The sequence below is a fragment of the Lacerta agilis genome, chromosome 1 (assembly GCF_009819535.1).
Source record: "Lacerta agilis isolate rLacAgi1 chromosome 1, rLacAgi1.pri, whole genome shotgun sequence".
NCBI lineage: Eukaryota > Metazoa > Chordata > Lepidosauria > Squamata > Lacertidae > Lacerta > Lacerta agilis.
The window spans coordinates 81,105,580-81,122,622 of NC_046312.1; the positions used below are offsets into that span (position 1 = coordinate 81,105,580).

Genomic DNA, 17,043 nt, shown 5'->3' on the forward strand with positions numbered 1-17,043 from the left:
GGATAGTACAATATCCACACACTACATAAAGACCTCAGAGAATGAGTTTGCTATTAGTATATATTACTCAGAGGAGTAGAAAATCCTCAGAAATGTTAATCATTATTGGATTTAAATTGTATTTCAACCACTATCCATAATAGTAAACTGGAATCAGCAATGATGAGGGGGTTTCCTGACAGATATTATTATTCAAATCAATTGCTGCAAATGTTAAACTTTCCAAACAATGAGGTGCTAGTTCTTTATGCTTCATAACCATAGATTTTCATAAGAAATTATCAAGTGATTTAATGAAACTGCTCAGAATTCTAGTCCATGTTTCATTGCAAGATACATGTTAAAAGAAGGAGATTAAAAACTTATCAAACCAAGAAAATGTGCTTACTGGCATATAACAACATTACTCTCCAAGTTTATGTTATCACTTAATAACAGGCATTTGTATGGCAAGACATTTATCTGCCAAAGCTGCAAAACAGTTTAATAAGAGCAAATGGATTTTAAACTTACCTAATGACAATATATTGCAAAGATGCTATGATATTTTTCCCAAAACAATCACTAAACCTAAGGTATACATTTCCACATAGAAACTCAATTAAGATTATGACTTCCGATCTCTTATATTTAGTTCACCGAATGAATATAATATGTCCATGACTGAAAAACAGCGCTATAGACCTAAAGTGTTTTGACTGCCTAAGATTGGAGACCCAGTAAACTGCATCCACTAGCCTTCCTTGCTTTCCTTGTGAACTGTAGAATCACATCAACAAACAAGACAGTGAGGAATTTATGAGGAGTCAAGAAAAATGTTGTCACACGGCAATCTGAAGCATTGCCTCTGTCATGAGTCAGAAGGACAACATCTCCCCCCCCCACCCTTGCCACAGAGGTGGAGGAGGGCGGGGAGATGGCATAAACTCTATATTGGGACACGGGTCTCGGAGGAATCCTGAAGTTGCTGACTTGAAATCTCAGCTGTGCAAAAGCTCATTGGGCCAAATCCTGTTTGCCAACACCCAAGAAAGAAAACTCGAGAAAAACATTACTATGGGTAAACAGATTGTATTGATTAAATATACCAAATTAGAGGATCTGTGCAACCCAACCTAATTCAATCAGATTAAGCAAATCAAATACAACCAGCTGGGCAGGTGAATTGTAATATATGGGGGGGGGGAGAGATTCTATTTCTCCCAGCTCCTGGGCATATTCAGAGTCACTTGCTGCAGCCATACAGAAATGTTTAGAAAGAATCTTCCCTCCCTGCTGCAAACATCTTGATGTTCACACCATGACCCTGCCAGTAGGACTGCCCCCCCCGAAGGACACCCCAAAGTATAACCTGTGAAAGATGACTGAAGAGTGCCCTCAAACCAATAATGTCAATAAAGCAAGCATGCCTTAATTCCTCTCACCTGCCCATACCAAATGCCACAGGAGGTGATCAGCTCCCGCTTGTTCATTTCCAGGGAAACACACCAGAGCTCAGAGCTCTTTGCAGATCCTCCAAGAACATGTTCTGACCTGAAAGATAAACCCCATCACCCTTAAACAACTTCCATGCTATTATCAGGGATTGGGCAGAGTTAGAATGAATAGTGGAGACCGCCTCCCCATCCTGACACTTCCAGGGAGGAGGAAGAAGAAATTATATATTTACAACAGGGATTTGAGGGAGGTCACAGCTCAGAGGCAGATGAGGGGGGGAAATAGGGAAATAATGGGAGAGCCGAAGCAGCAGCTGGCTGACATTAGAAAACATTCCAGAACCCAGCAAGCCTTAAAAGTAGGAGAACAAAGAGCTGAAAGACAAAGGGCACTTAGCAGCACCCGTAGAGGAGGTGATGGTGATGATGATGATGATGATGATGATGATGAATAAGGAATGGGAGAAACCAGGGGGAGGTGGAGATTCACTCGGGACAATGCCTTTATCCAAGAGGCTGGGTTCTATAGCCTCCCTGTGCAAAGTTTGAAATAAAAAAGGACTGTAAGAAACTTTTCCTTGTCTTTATACTTTCCTAGGCAACCAGCTGGGAGCCGCTGACAGCATCCTGACAGCTATCTTCATTTGCCTCCTACCCAGAAGCCTCCTGGGGTGGCGGTCTCCACCACTCCTCCTCATCTAGCCAGTCCCTGACAGTCAAGTATGCTCTGGCAGGGGTGCTAACTTGAATAAAATATTGTGGGGGCCCAGGTAAAACCCGCCCCACATAATTGATCAAATGACACAGTGCACACACACCATTTGAATGGGAATGCCCATCAACTTTGTAGGGGTCTGGCGCCCTTAAATATTTTATTGTGGGGGCAAAAGCCCCCACTGCCCCTAGGAGTTGGCTCTTATGTGCTCTGGTAACCTTTAGGCTAGATTACTGCAATGTGTTATATATGAGGCTGCCTCTGAAGACAGTTCTGAAACTTCAGCTCGTGTTGTGTTCAGTGGCCAGAGGCCAGGTTGCTCGCCGGGACAATATGGTTTGAGCATATAACACAAATCCTGTCCTGATTGCACTGGCTACTAATGGGCTCAAATCAAAGTGCTGGTTTTGACCTATAAAGCCTTAAATGGTTCAGGACTGTAATACCTCAAGGACTGCCTCTCCCCATATGAACCAACCCGGACCCTGAGATTATCATCTGAGGCCCTTCTTTGCGTGCCTCCCCCACAAGATGTCTGGAGGGTGGCAACTGAGAATGGGCCTTTTCTGTGATGGCTCCCCGTCTGTGGAATGCTCTCCCCAAGGACGCTCACCTGAGCCTTCATTACATATTGTTAGGTGCCAGGTGAAAACATTCCTCTTCTCCCAAACCTTTGGCTAATTAGACAATTAAACCTATTAAACTGTGAGGGGTATTGTTTAGTTTGTTATTGTGCTATGTATACTGTAAACCACCATGTGATTCACAGATGAGGTATAGAAATTTAATTAATAAATAATAAATAAAGGCATTCAGTTACGCCTGCCCAGCCCCACTCCCTTTTATTTGTAAGGGGAAAGGGTTATATGAACCGTTCCAATAAACATTCCATTGCAGGCATGCTAGCAGTGGCATTGCAAGGGGAAACCCAAGCCCTTTGCCCTTTGTGTTGGGCATTGCATCTCCTACGCCTTTGCCTCCCTCTTTAAAAAATATTCTGTGTATCTGTTATTACATTACATTGTATATTATATTATATTATATTATATTATATTATATTATATTATATTATATTACACATTGCTTACAGGGCAGCTGGGCACATTGCAAAGTGCCTTACAATTAAGCCACTCATCATCTTAATTAAGCAAAACTTATGTCATGTGATAATCTCTAATGAAAAATGGAACATGCTTTTTTGTGGGATCTCTTTTAAAACAGTTTTGGCCCAATTAAACAGCAGGCGGCCACACACCCCGGCCATCCCGATTGGTCAGCCAGGGGGCGTGACACGCCCAGGAGTCCCAATGATGCGGGTGGCATCCCTCCACCCACAGCCGGTTCACTGGGAGGCCCAGAGGCCCTCCCGCAAAGCCGTCCCCTGGGGAAGGGGAACGGACTTTTTGAAACTCACATAGGTGGTATCTTTCCCCCTTGCAAATATCCCACATGATACCAGGGGCAACATCAACCTGTTGGAGGGGAGTTTACATACATATATGGTGGTTTTGCAAATCTGTTCACCCATTTTGGGCTTTGATATTCAAAGAATTGAGTTTAATATATAAAGCGGGCCTGCAAACCTCCCCTCAGCTTACTTTACTTGGAATAAAGGACATGTCTACTCTACCAATTGTTCATAAAGTACTTTTAACGTTCCTCCTCGTGGCGGCATGTATGGAAATAGCCATGCGATGGCACACTACCTTGGGCTTGAACATTGAAGCATAGTACTCCAGAGCATGGGCAATAGCCCTGGCTGAGAAGACATAACAAAGAAGATTGTGCATCAAGAAGATTGTGCTTATAAACCCCTAGAGTTGCATAGCAATGTCCCTCCCCTCCCCGTGGAAATAATGACACAGACACATTATGTAAATTTTAATGGGCGTAAAGGCCACAACTTTATTGGTTACGTATGTTGAGCAGTATTGGCTTAGGCATTGGACCCTATCAGCTATATCCGACCCCAACCCGTGTGTTGGAAGTCAGTGAAGGGTTAACCACCTGTAAGGAACCCCAGTGATGAACATCTCCCAGAATTCCCCCTGTGATCACCGTTAGGGGCGTGCCTTAGGCCCTCAGCTCCCCGGGCTTCGGACAGGGCCACGCCCCCGGAATCCTTTAACGGTCCAGGTCCCCTTCCATTGAGGGGCAGTTGATGACGCTACCTCCCCTTCATATGGAGATTTTCCAATGCCTAACTGCCAAACCAAGAGTTGTGACAATTGCTACAAGGTAGGTGAGAAAAACCCATTGGGAAAAAGTCCTACCAGGCCCCCTGGCCAACCAAGGCGACCAACCGAAGTCCATAGCAAGGTCGAAGCTAAATCTAAGGGAGGGTGGGTGGGTGAACCTAACCAGCTGGGAAGCGGGACAAAGAGGGCGAGTTTCCCGCCCGTCACTAGTTTAAAGGGACTAAGACACGCCCCCCAGGCCAACCGGATTGGCCGGCCTGTGGGAAGCGCGAGAATAACCTGCCAATCCCGCAAGGGCTGGGCTCAGCCCCTACACACGTGATCGGGTCGTGACGCCCGCAAATCCACCTCCTGTTGATGCGGAAGTAGCCATCTCATGGCAATATGGGGGGGGGGGAATTGGAGTGAACTATAAGAATTTGATTTGATACTTTTAAGAAAAGCGATTGATGTGTTGGGAGCTGAGTTGTTTTCTGTGTGATGTGAAAAATGAAAATTAATTAAATAATAATAATAATTTAATGCATAGAGGGACCATCCTGGTGAGAATATGAACTAGCCCATTTTATGTGGTATGATTAGCTTGCAGGGACAGAACCATGCTGCAGGAAAGTAGGGGGGCAGATCTGGGCAAGATAAGGAGGAGGAATCGTGGGTCATTTTTGTCATGATGCACAGGCATGCCAAGGTGTCGTGTCCAAACCAGCATTCGTTCCAGAGAACCTGCATCTGCCTTTCTCTAATTTAAAGTAACGTCTTTGAAACAGAGTTGAATTTTAACAAGGCACTGAGGAGCCAATTTGCCTGAACTTTCAGACTTCTTGCATAAGTTACATAATGGCAGGCTGGCAAGCGATAACTTTTTAATCATGCCCGTGAGGGCTTATTAGTACAGCTGGGAGTTGACACGGTTGCCGGATATATGAGTCAATTACTTTAAACTGATCACCTCAAATCCAGAGACAGAAGCACTCAAAGGGGGAAACCCCATGAGTTTTCATTTTTGTTTTCTTGCCAGAGTTGGGACCATTAGGCTGAAGCAGTGCACACAATCTCCATGGTGCATGTCTTCATTCCCAAGAAAGGAGCAAGAATTGGCTACGGAAAATTCCCTAGGAGAGATTGGTAAGGGGAAGAAAAACTACTTGTATGATCTCCAACTCCGAGACTACACAGAACATTAATCATGCACTTCTATCTTTTATTCTATTACACATGACAGAATGAATCACCTCTGAGTATGAGTACCATTCTTGTTAGCCACACGTCCCCATCTTCTCTGTCTGGGCCTGCTATTTGTCCTATCCCCTGCTGATCCCACAGGGAAAAAACACAGAACATAGAGTTTAAACTGAGAGTTGCTTATAGAAAGCAGCTATATGCAAATCAAAGCATGGTGTATTTGCTAGAACACAGCAGAAGTTATGGGAAAGGGACATTAATTCATGAAATCACTACAGGACTCCGAGTATATTTCACTACTCTAAGCTGTCCTCAGACTCAGAACAAAGCCAATGGCAAACATTTCTCCGTCCCTGTAGGAAAGACATTCTCCATCCACAGGAAATTTGAGTTGCGGCAAGGCCGCCCTACCATTACGCAGACTGAGGTAGGCCATATTCACACCATTTATTTAAAACAGTATGGTATCACTTTAAAGAGTCATGACTTCCCCCCAAAGAATCCTGGGAACTGTAGTTTGTTATGGGTGCTGAGAGATGCTAGGAGGGCCCTATTCCCCTCAAAGAGCTACAATTCCCAGAGCTACCTGTGAAGAGGGATTGATAAACCACGCTGGGAATTGTAGCTTGGTGGGGGGTAGGGGGTCTCCTAATGAGCCTCAACAAGCTTAACAAACTACAGCTCCCAAAAATTATTTAAGGGAAGTCTTGATTTCATAGTGCATTAAATGTATGGTGTGAATGTGGGTGTAGTCGCCTCAGGTCGCTGATATTTGGCAGGGGGAAAGAGCTGTGGCAAAGTGTTGGAGGGTGAAGCTTGTGTGCCTGCCCTGCCCTTAGCAAGCCTGCTGCTCTCTGGTAAACAGAAAATGCATTCCCATTGCCAGGGTGGCCCATCCAGTTTCACTGCCTGAAAAAAGATCTCATGAGAGCTCTATGAGACCCCACGAGCAGGGGCGGAGGAAGGGGGGTGCGGTGGGTGCGGTCCGCCCTGGGTGTTGCCACTGAGGGGGGTGACAAAATGCCGGGCAGCACTCACTGCGGGGCCTGCAGCGTGCCCAAGCCACACGTCTCTCCTGGGAGAGACGTGGTGGCTTGGGCGCGCACAGGCTCCGTGCTGCCCAAATTGTCCGCCCGCTGCCTCCCCCCTAGCTGTAGGGCAGCTGAGTGGGAGGACACAGGCAGACTCCGGAGGCCTCACAGTGTACCACGCCCCTATGGACGGCTCACCCCACCCCTGGGCACGCCACCCAAGGTGCCTGAGCGGCTTCCTCCACCGCTGCCCACGAGATCTCGACGGAAGCTGCATCCACCACAGCCGCAACAGCCACACAACCCCAGCAGTGACAGGGGTGGGTCTATGGAGGCACAGCTTCCTGGGATTCCAGACCCTCCAAGTGTTCCTATTTTCCAGGGACAATCCCGGATTTACAGAATCCATCCTGGTTTCTGATTTGAATGTCCTACTTTTCATCAGAGAAATGTTGGAGTGTATGGAGTTAAGCAACCCCCGAGCCAAGGAGATAAGTAACTATACAAGTATAGGGGTGTTTCTTCATGTATAATGTTTTATTATGTTTTTTATATGTTGTAAGTCAACCAGAGTGGCTGGGGCAACCCAGTCAGATGGGTGGGGTATAAATATTATAAATATTATCATTATCATTATTATTAAATAGGATGTCCCTATTTTCATCAGAAAAATGTTGGAAGATTTCAACACCTAAGGCAGCTTTTTCAGCCTGCCTTAGGAGTAGGCCCACCCTGTCCTTTGCCAATGTTTGTTTCCAAAGTGGTTTGCTTAACAACCAATCAAGAATCCTTCACAATAATAGGGTGCTTGAACCAAAAAATACAGGTAAAAAGTAAGTTTATTAAACAGGCACAGTACAACTTATTACAAATCCCTGCTGACATAAGAAAGTTTCCATCAAGCACCTGAAGTTCGACAAGGAAGGGGCCGGTGTGACCTCATTGAGAATGGAGTTCCACAGAATTGGACCCTCAATATATAATCCACAGCTTCTGGTGGATATAAGCCATGCATCTGAAGCAGGGCTGCTGAGAGGCAGGTGCTGGGGGTTCTGGTGTGCTGGGTCAACAGCCAGTGGGGCCCACAGCCAGCTTTCTTTATATATATATATATATATATATATATATATATATATATATATATGTAAGTTACTAGCCCTTCTAGGAAAAAAAGCTATGGAGCAAAATGTACAAGTACTAGGGCTGTGCACCCAATTCAGTCAAAGCTTGAATCTCGAACCAAATCAGGTTAAGACAGTGCCCAATCATGCACACACACACAGGTCAGGTTGGGCTGCCCAAAGCAAACAAGGGCTGACAAGGACAGGTGAAAATTACGAGAGGCAGGCAGCATCTGCAAAGAGCAGCACTGGGCTGTTTGCACAAGGGCTTTCAAACAACCCCACACTACACACACGTGTAGTCTGACTACTGCTGAGGGTTCGGTCTTCCAGGAAATGCACTAAGGAAGCCAGTCGTTGAGTGGAGGGTCCGATCCTGCAGGCTTGCATGTTCCCCACACTAGCAAAGCAGCACCCAGAAGGATTGAACCTTCCCCCTCTATGCAGTGCGGTTGGCGGGGGGGGGGGGTGTAGCATCTTCTTCCCCCACCTCTCCCAACCAGGTTTAATTAGGGTTTTTTAAATGCAAAGTAAACTTTAGCCCTGCCCATTGATTTGGGGACAGATCTGGACCAGGTGTTTCCCAGGGCTACCTGGGTCAGGATGGCTGTGCACAATCCTAACATGTAGCCAAGTAGGCCCATGCTTTAAGCCAAGGTTGGCAGTAGTACTGGACTGTGGTCTTCTTGATGTTGTTGGGACTCCCAACTCCCATCAGCCTGTTATAAGAATTACGGGGGGGGGCGATGCCAGGGCATGTCCAGTTTTACCATTTTAGCCATGAACAAAGAGGGGTAACTGGACTGGAGAGATGCCAATTCTCCAGTTCCCAGAATCCTCCTCTTCGACGCCATGATCCACTGGCACAGCTTTCAAACATCTTCCCCTTCATTCCATTTGCAAATCACCCCTCAGGAATTTATCACCCTATCACCCCTCAGGAAGGAAATTCTCCTTTCAATTGGCAGCAACAATTCACAACTTCCACAGCCCAGCATGGCTGTCAATCTACTCCTTTCATGAGCTAGCAGCTATTGTCTCGTATAGGAAGGGGGGGGGGACTCATCTCAAAATGACAGCTGTCAGACTCAAAAACCATAATATTCTTGTAAATATCCCTTGCCCTGCTGAGTGATACTGTAGTTATATTTTGTTCTCTTTATTGCTTTATTGATACACTGATGCTCTCTATTTGAAACAATGGATAACGCTACAAAATTTCCCCTTCTGAGTGTAACCAATGTTTATGTCAGACCTCCCTTTCTGAATCTCTTTTCTGTTTAGCTGATACTGTAACCTTAATGCTATAACCCCAATACGTTAGAATTGTTTTGCTATATTATTTGTTAAATAACAAGCCTCAGCCAGCATGGCCAATGGTCAGGGATTGATGGGAGCTTGTAGCCCAGCAACATTTGGAGGGCCATAAGTACCTCACCCCTGGCTTAGATCATCCTCTTTTGGAGTTGCCTGGCTCAAGTTCCTAAGGCTCTGTGCTGTTTCTCAAGTCTCCATCATTATACAGGGTGCTTTACAGTGCAACATAAGCAACAGAGACTTGTCGCTGACCCAAATTTTGTAAGAAGGGAAAGGAGAGGAGGAGCGGGGTGCCTGGAGGAAAGAGGGACAAAAATAATAGGAGACAATATGTGTAAATGCAGCTGCACCTATTTAGGCTTAGTTCAGGTAAAGAGTGAAACCAAAAGGGCATCACAGAACAAAAAGGTTTGGAAAGAAGCTTAGAGGAATAACTATTGCATATCACAAGCTTAGAGTTCAGAAACAATAGCTTGAGCCTCTTATATTGTGAATAACATTGCACAGACGGCCTATAGATGGATCTTTGGTGACATCTAGCGGCTAGTTAAAAAATGTATTCATTCAGTCTTTTCAAACCAAAGGAATGGGAAGTTTTTCAATTCTAGGCCCGTTTAGATTTTAAAGGATCAAGTACCAGGTAAAGAAACTATGTGGAGGTTATACTCAACAGTATTCTGCTTCTCTATCCATTACTAATAAAGGATGCAACACCCCACATTACTGTTGAGGAGTGCTGACAACCCACATGCTGCTGTGTGTCACGGGGCAGTCAGGGGACGGCTTGGAGCAGAGGGAGGGGTCAGAGGTGAGGGGGGAAGAGGCTTTAGAAAGCTGCAGGCAGGAAGGGGGAGAGACAGGAGAGAAAGAGTTAAGGGAAGGGAGTCCGGAGGAGGAGGGGGTCTCTGAGGCTACCAAGAGCCACAGCAACACCTGAGTAGTTCCAGAAGGGAACATTAATGGGGGCGGGGGGGGGGGACACACCCTGCTATATGACAGAGATCATCTCAATAATAAGGCTTTTAATGCAAGATAAATTATGCATTGCACATCATTCTGAATTGGTCATATTAAACAAACAAACCAGATACTTGTGGATGAAACTGACAGAAGATGTCAAAAGTATTTGAAATATTAATTAGTGAGTTATTGATTCGAAACATAAGAGCTGATTTGAGAAGCTGGAGAAGCTGAGAGCTGTACTGAACGATTGATACAAGATTGACTTTTGGAGTGTCTTGAAACAGCAGGAATGGACAAGTTGACAGATTTGGTTTATAAGACAAATGGTATCCTCTGTAATACAAAATTTGCTGAGAGGTGGCCATGTTTTATAAATTATTGCATTACAAATATGGGAGGCATAAGGCATGAAATAAATTTATTTTTGTAAATAATGTTTGATGTAAGTGTGAACTGCATGGCTTATAAATAAGGGGGAAGTTTTTAAAAGTTTGCGTAAGTTTTCCTCTTTCCCTCAAACTTCTCTCTCTGTTTCGTATTAATGTATTATATTGATTTTCAAAAGTGTACAACAAAGAGTAAAGAATAACAAAGTAGCAAATGCAGGCCTCTCATTGTTTTCCCTGCTGAGTACATAAAGTACATAAAGGAGGTACACAAGCAGTGGGCAGGTTAACAAAGAAGTCTCTCCAAAAGCAAGCATACAGAGCAGGTGGCTTTTGAGCACCAGAAGAAGAGTTAGTGTCTGCAAGGAAGGGAAACGAATCAGTTTCAACTGCATCAGGTTTGGCATTGCCTTTGGCCAGCCTTAAATTATGAGTAAGCTTTATATGAGTAATGTGTTATACATAGGGCTGCCTCTGAAGACAGTTTGGAAACATCAGCTAGCGCAGAATAAAGTGGCCGACTTGCTCACTGGAGCAAGATGGTTTGAACATATTACACTGATCTTGGTCCGAGTGCACTGGCTACCAATTGGTTTCTGGGCCCAATGCAAAGTGCTGGTTTTGACCTATAAAGCCTTAAACAGCTCAGGACCGCAATACTTCAAGGACCGCCTATTTCCATATGGACCTACCCAGACCCTGAGATCATCTTCTGAGGCCCTTCTTCGTGTGCCTCCTCCTTGAGATGTGCGGAGGGTGGCAACACAAGAATAGGCCTTCTCTGCAGAGGCTCCCTGTCTGTGGAATGCTTCCCCCAGGGAAATTCACCTGGCACCTTCATTACACACCTTTAGGCGCCAGCAAGGCCAGATTTAGGTTTGATGAGGCCCTAAGCTACTGAGGGTAATGGGTCCCTTTATATGTCCGGGTGTCCTTTGTCAACAACAAATTGTTGCTGTTTTTTGTGTGGAATATATGCTATATGGTAATTTATGGACCTAGTAGGTATCAAAAGCACATAACAAAATATGTATTTTATCAAAGTAATTGTTGAGCTGAAATACAATTAAGAATTAAGAAGCATATTAATAGTACTGAAATGAGTTTGGCCAAACTGCGAGAGGCGGTGAAGGATAGGGGTCCCTGGCGTGCTCTGGTCCATGGGGTCACGAAGAGTCGGACATGACTGAACGACTGAACAACAACATTAAGAAGAAGTATATTAATAGTGAAATAATTATTAAGCTCTAACTGTATGTGGGTTTTATTTTATTTGTTTTTTATCTTATATTTTGGAAATGTACACCCAGGGGTTTTTTTCTTTAAATTTTTTGGGGGCCCTAAGCTATAGCTTGTTGAGCTTATACGTAAATCCGGCACTGGGTGCCAGGCAAAACATTCATTTTTAACCAGGCCTTTGGTTGATCTGTTTGACATCCTATACCCTTTTAAAATGTGGCTCTTTTCGAGGGGAAGGTTATGGGGGGGTGTTTTTATTCTGATTATATATGTTGTGATCTTTTCTGTGAACCGCCCTGAGACCTCCAGTTATAGGGCAATATATAAATTCAATAAATAAATAAGCCTCTCAATCACAGCTGAACAGCAGAGACAACTATACCAGTTAGTGAAGGAAAAGTCAAAAGACTCCTGCCACAGCCATTCTAGCAGCAACCCAAAGGAAGACACTGAGATCTGTGTGACGTAGCTTGGGACCAGTAAAGAGAGACAGCAGGGCTAGGGACTTGGGGGCTGGCGATTTTAGAAATACAGTTAAATACAAGATCCTAGAGTTGGGCCACATAAGGGAGTAAGATCCCTGGCAGAGCAGCCCCTCCAGCAATTTGAGGATAGAGATGAGGGCCTGTAGCTCAACTTCACTGGAGTAAGATGCCAGCAATGGATAACCTTCAGTGCAGCTTCCCATCCTGTTGCTGAAATAGCCTCAAACGGTGCCAGCATTCTTCCTCAAAGGCCTATGGAGGTTGGTGGTGGAATGCCACTTCTTAGCAAAGCTGTGGACTTGAAAGCCCTGAAGCCAGTGGTTCTTTGGATCAGTCAGGAAAGTCAACAGCTAGGCAAGAGTTTTTGGCTTCTCGTTTACAGACAGGTCACAGAGACATGGGATCCCGGCATCTTCTCACTTCAGAAAATGTCTGTACCACTCAGGCTGGGAGAACCATGGATGATCCAGATGAGGGTGTTGAGGGGGAAGGGCAAAGGAAACAAGTGAACTCAGCTTCACACACACACACCTGTAGCATAGTAAGCAAAAGGAAATTCCCCAGATGCTGAAGGAATTGGTGAGATGGAACATTGAAAGGTAGCGCTGGTATCCTCTAGGATTCCATTGAGAGCCAAGAGACATTTGTACTGTGACTAATAATTTGCAATAATTGGTGAAGCTGACAAGCCTTCCAATATAGTCTGAGATTCGGAACAACCATTCCTCCCTCTTTTGCTGTCTTATAAAGTAAGGCTCGGTTAAACACTTTCCCATTTCTCTCACGAAGAAGACTACTGCCACTACTGTAATAAGGTAAAGGGAAGCATAACTGGAAGGATCTAGAACAGATAGAGAAATCTCAATAGGAACAACATCTTGATGGCCAAAATGTGCCTTAGCCAAGAGAGCAAAAGAGTATGCCAAGAGGACCATAGTTCCACCACCTAACACGTGCCAGGTATTTGGTCTCCAGGACTCCTAAATATTATTATTTTTAATGCCTCCCGGAAGGTGATGTTGGCCTCTGTTGCTAAGGAAACCTGGTCATGCTAATAGATGTGGAGGCACATAAGTTGACCTCTATACCTTCAACTTTTAAAATTTACGTAGTTCCTCTTTCAAAGCTGAAATTCCTCCAGCAGGGTCTAATAAGCTTCCCTCTTCTTTCGTCTCATTTTTCTTTAGAAGGCAAGGAGCTCTTCTTTTTATTTTTGTACAGTGCCTGGTGCAAATTAGGGAATTAGAGCTGATGATTATGGTGGTATATTGATTCCTCTCTTTTGACAGGAAACTACTTTCACTTCAGAAATCCACCACTACAATTTTAATATCTTATCAGTCTTGCAATGGGGTGGGGGGTTGGGAGATAGAACCAACATATGGCTTTGCAGGGTGAGAGGTGCCACTATAAACTGCTGCACTGCTAGTATATATAGTAAGTTATAATGAGTTGATTAGGAATTACTCAGTTGCCATCTTGAAGTGAAGAAATACATTTTGTTTTCAAACAAGATTTGCCTAACTTGAATCCAAGCTCCCTTTGGGGTTGGAGGATGAAGAACAACACGCACCTTGCAGATTGTGAGTCTGCTCAATAGAAGTCACCAGAAATCAACAAGTTATGGAATATGAAAAAGTTATGGTAGCTTTTAGCAGTGTAAAAAGTTTGACTGAGGCAGTTGCTTCTTAGAACTTTTGTGTGGTATACAGAGGAACAAAGAGATCTAAGGTAATGAACAAATTCATCAGTAACAGGAAGGATGGTCATTGAAAAACAAAGAACTGAACGTTATTTCTCTTCTGTTGCATTACAGACCTGAACTTTCAGAATCAAGGTATATATCATAAGATGCTTGAGGGACTGGGAGATGATTCCAGATTAACATTCAAACAACAGAACATTTGCAACAAGAATTAGAAACCAGGGTGTTCCTTCATTTTAGAGTCTACACCCCAGAAACTAGCTATTCTGGGACAATGGAATCTTCTGCCTGTTCATGGAAAAGACAAGCCCTGATCTTCACACCAAAGCAGAACAAGCTTCTAAAGCCTGTTTTCACTAATGAAGCCCCTTATCACTGATCCTCTTGCAGAGTGAAAGGTGAGCCTGCTCTCTTCATTTTCAGCATATGTTATTTGAACTGCTGGAGTGCCAAAACTAAAAAAGCTTGGTTCACATGTTACATTGAACAAAGGTAGAAGCTGACTTCACACACGAACAAGTATTCATGTAAAAGAGTGTAATTTGTTGATTTGTATAGCTCAGCTATTCTGTACACAGGTACGCAGGCTGTACTCTTGTTGAGAATTACATGCAAATAATTCTACACCTCAACTGTTGTGTACATGAGTACTATACAGACTGCACAGTCATTAAATGTGAGATGTGAACATCCCTTATGAAACCGAGTTATGAATCAGGAAGTCCCCAGTTCAAATCTCAGCCTTCCTATGAAGTCACTGGGTACAAACTACTGTCTTGTCAATTGCAGTCTTCCACATCTGCAGTATGAGAGATAATTATACCGACTTACCTTCTGCAGTTGTTGTAATGATTATAGACAGACAGTTGTCAGGATTGTAGATAGATAATGTATGTGGAGTGCTTTGAACACTTGAAAATGTTTTGTTTATTTATTTTTGTTGATTAAATTTGTATACTGCCCTTCATCCAAAGATGTCAGGGTGGTTCATAGCATAAAAAATCAAGACAAAAACACAAAATACATAATAAAAACGGTGGGGATGGGACCAAAAGCAGCCCTCTGGACTGCTCCATCTGATGCTCCAGACTCTTCTCAGACCACAGTCCCTCCTCAGCCACATCCCCTCATCCCAGGACACCTCCCTCATTGACCCTGCTTTGCACCCTCCTTGAGTTGTTTTGCCTGGCTGGAATGTGCCTCTTGCTTGGATGGATGGATGGGTGGATGGATGGATGGAGGGTTCTGTGAGCATGTGTCTTCCCTGGCCACCCCAGGCATGTGGTCCCTGGAAGCTTACACAGAAGTGAATGTGGTCCTCAGACTGAAAATGATGCCCTGTCCCTACAGTAGGACATTCATGTAGAGCTTCATTTCTAAGTATGGTTCACCAAGACATTTGTAGTAATAAGAACTGACTGATACAATTCCCCCCTCCATTATTTAGCAGATATCAGAATATGGAAGTAGCTGTGGAGGGAAACTGCACCGTGGTGACTGAGTTCATTCTCCTGGGATTCTCAGAAGGTCCGGAACAGCAGCTGCCCTTGTTTATGGTGTTCCTCGTGATCTACATCATCACCCTAATGGGGAATCTGGGGATGATCGTGTTAATCAGGGTCAACACCCGGCTTCACACTCCCATGTATTTCTTCATATGCAACTTGTCCGCTGTTGATATCTGTTACTCATCCGTCATCACGCCAAGGATGCTGATGAACCTTCTAGCACAAAGCAAATTGATTTCCTTCAATGCATGCTTTGCTCAGCTTTACTTCTTTGTGGCCTGGGTGTGCACTGAGTGTTTCTTGCTGGCCAACATGGCATATGACCGTTACATGGCCATCTGTAGCCCATTGCTCTATTCCACAGTTATGTCGCAGAGAGTCTGCATCCTGTTGGTTGCTGGCTCGTGCTTCATCGGCTTCACAAATGCCATGGTAACGGTAGGTTTTTTAAGCAGTCTGCCATTCTGTGGCTCTAACATCATCAGACACTTCTTCTGCGACTCTCCTCCCCTATTAACGCTGTCCTCCGATAGTCATGTCACGGAAATGATCATTTCTTCCCTCGCTGGGTTCACCACCATTGGATCCTTGTTCATCATTGTCTTCTCTTACCTGTTCATTCTGGCTGCCATCCTGAAGATCCGATCAGCTCAAGGCAGACACAAGGCCTTCTCCACCTGCACCTCTCACCTTACAGCCGTCACGGTCTTCTACGGGACTCTGATATTCACATATCTGCGTCCCAATACAAGTTACTCCTTGGGTCGGGACCAAGTGGCTTCTGTGTTCTACACAGTTGTGGTCCCAATGCTGAATCCCCTGATCTACAGCCTCAGGAACAAGGAAGTGAAGGAGGCTTTCAGGCAATCCGTGAGGATGAAAATGTTTTTGCAATGAATGCAAAAACAATTTAGGGCAATTCCTTTATGAGGCCAACAGAAACGTCACACAATTCTGTGAAAGCTTCTGAGCATACGCACACACACACCCCTCAACCTCTTTACCAGACAAGATGTTTAAAAACAACAACAACACTTGCACACCTTTCTGTTGGCTTAATAAAGGAATTTCCCGAATATGCACTTTGGAATTTTTGTTATAAGCCAACAACCTTTACTCAGGGGTTTAAAAGAATTTTGTAATTTAAATAGTAAGAAATAATAATGTAACAAAATATTCATAAAACAAACAAATGGAACAAACTCTAAAATCTTCCCTGTGTGCGTTCCAATCTGAATTAACATAGACCTTGTACATGAGGTAGTGCACTGTTGTAGATGACAAATGCTAATCTATGCATGGCAAAACATATATGTTGCCTCCATTGAGTTGTCTTCTCTGAAATAACTAAAACATCCTTAGCCACCCAGTTCTATTCATTTATGGCTCAATTAAAGCAATAGCCTTTTCTTTTACTACAGGTATTAAATTAGTTCAGCTAAAGCAACTGTGTTATCACCACCTATTAGTGTTGATTTGAATGGTCACTATGTTTACCTTGTGTGTGTTTGCATTTAAATGCCACAAAAACAAATTCCATGGTCTTTCGGCTCTTCTGTTTGCGCATGTGTGTGTGTGTACCAGCTAAGGGTAACATTTCATGCATCTGATGGAGCAGGAAAGTCATTACACAAAAGTTTCTGCCACAATCTATCTCATAAGTGCAATGAGACCTTTGGTGGTTTTACCTACAAAGGTGGCTCCTCCGTTGAGAAATGTAATGCAAGCATGCATGCATACATTCGTTCCATATAAAG

The 17,043-nt window shown here is 44.1% G+C and overlaps 1 protein-coding gene across 1 annotated transcript; it reads left to right on the plus strand.

Moving 5' to 3' along the window:
* The first annotated feature begins 15,238 nt into the window (after positions 1 to 15,238).
* On the plus strand, positions 15,239 to 16,183 carry LOC117044894 (olfactory receptor 1052-like). Its single transcript, XM_033145723.1, has one exon. The coding sequence runs from the start codon at positions 15,239 to 15,241 to the stop codon at positions 16,181 to 16,183; it is 945 nt and encodes a 314-aa protein (XP_033001614.1).
* Positions 16,184 to 17,043: the final 860 nt, after the last annotated feature.

Coding starts and splice junctions, on each gene's coding strand:
- LOC117044894 (XM_033145723.1), top strand. CDS start 15,239: ATGGAAGTAGCTGTGGAGGGAAACTGCACCGTGGTGACTGAGTTCATT.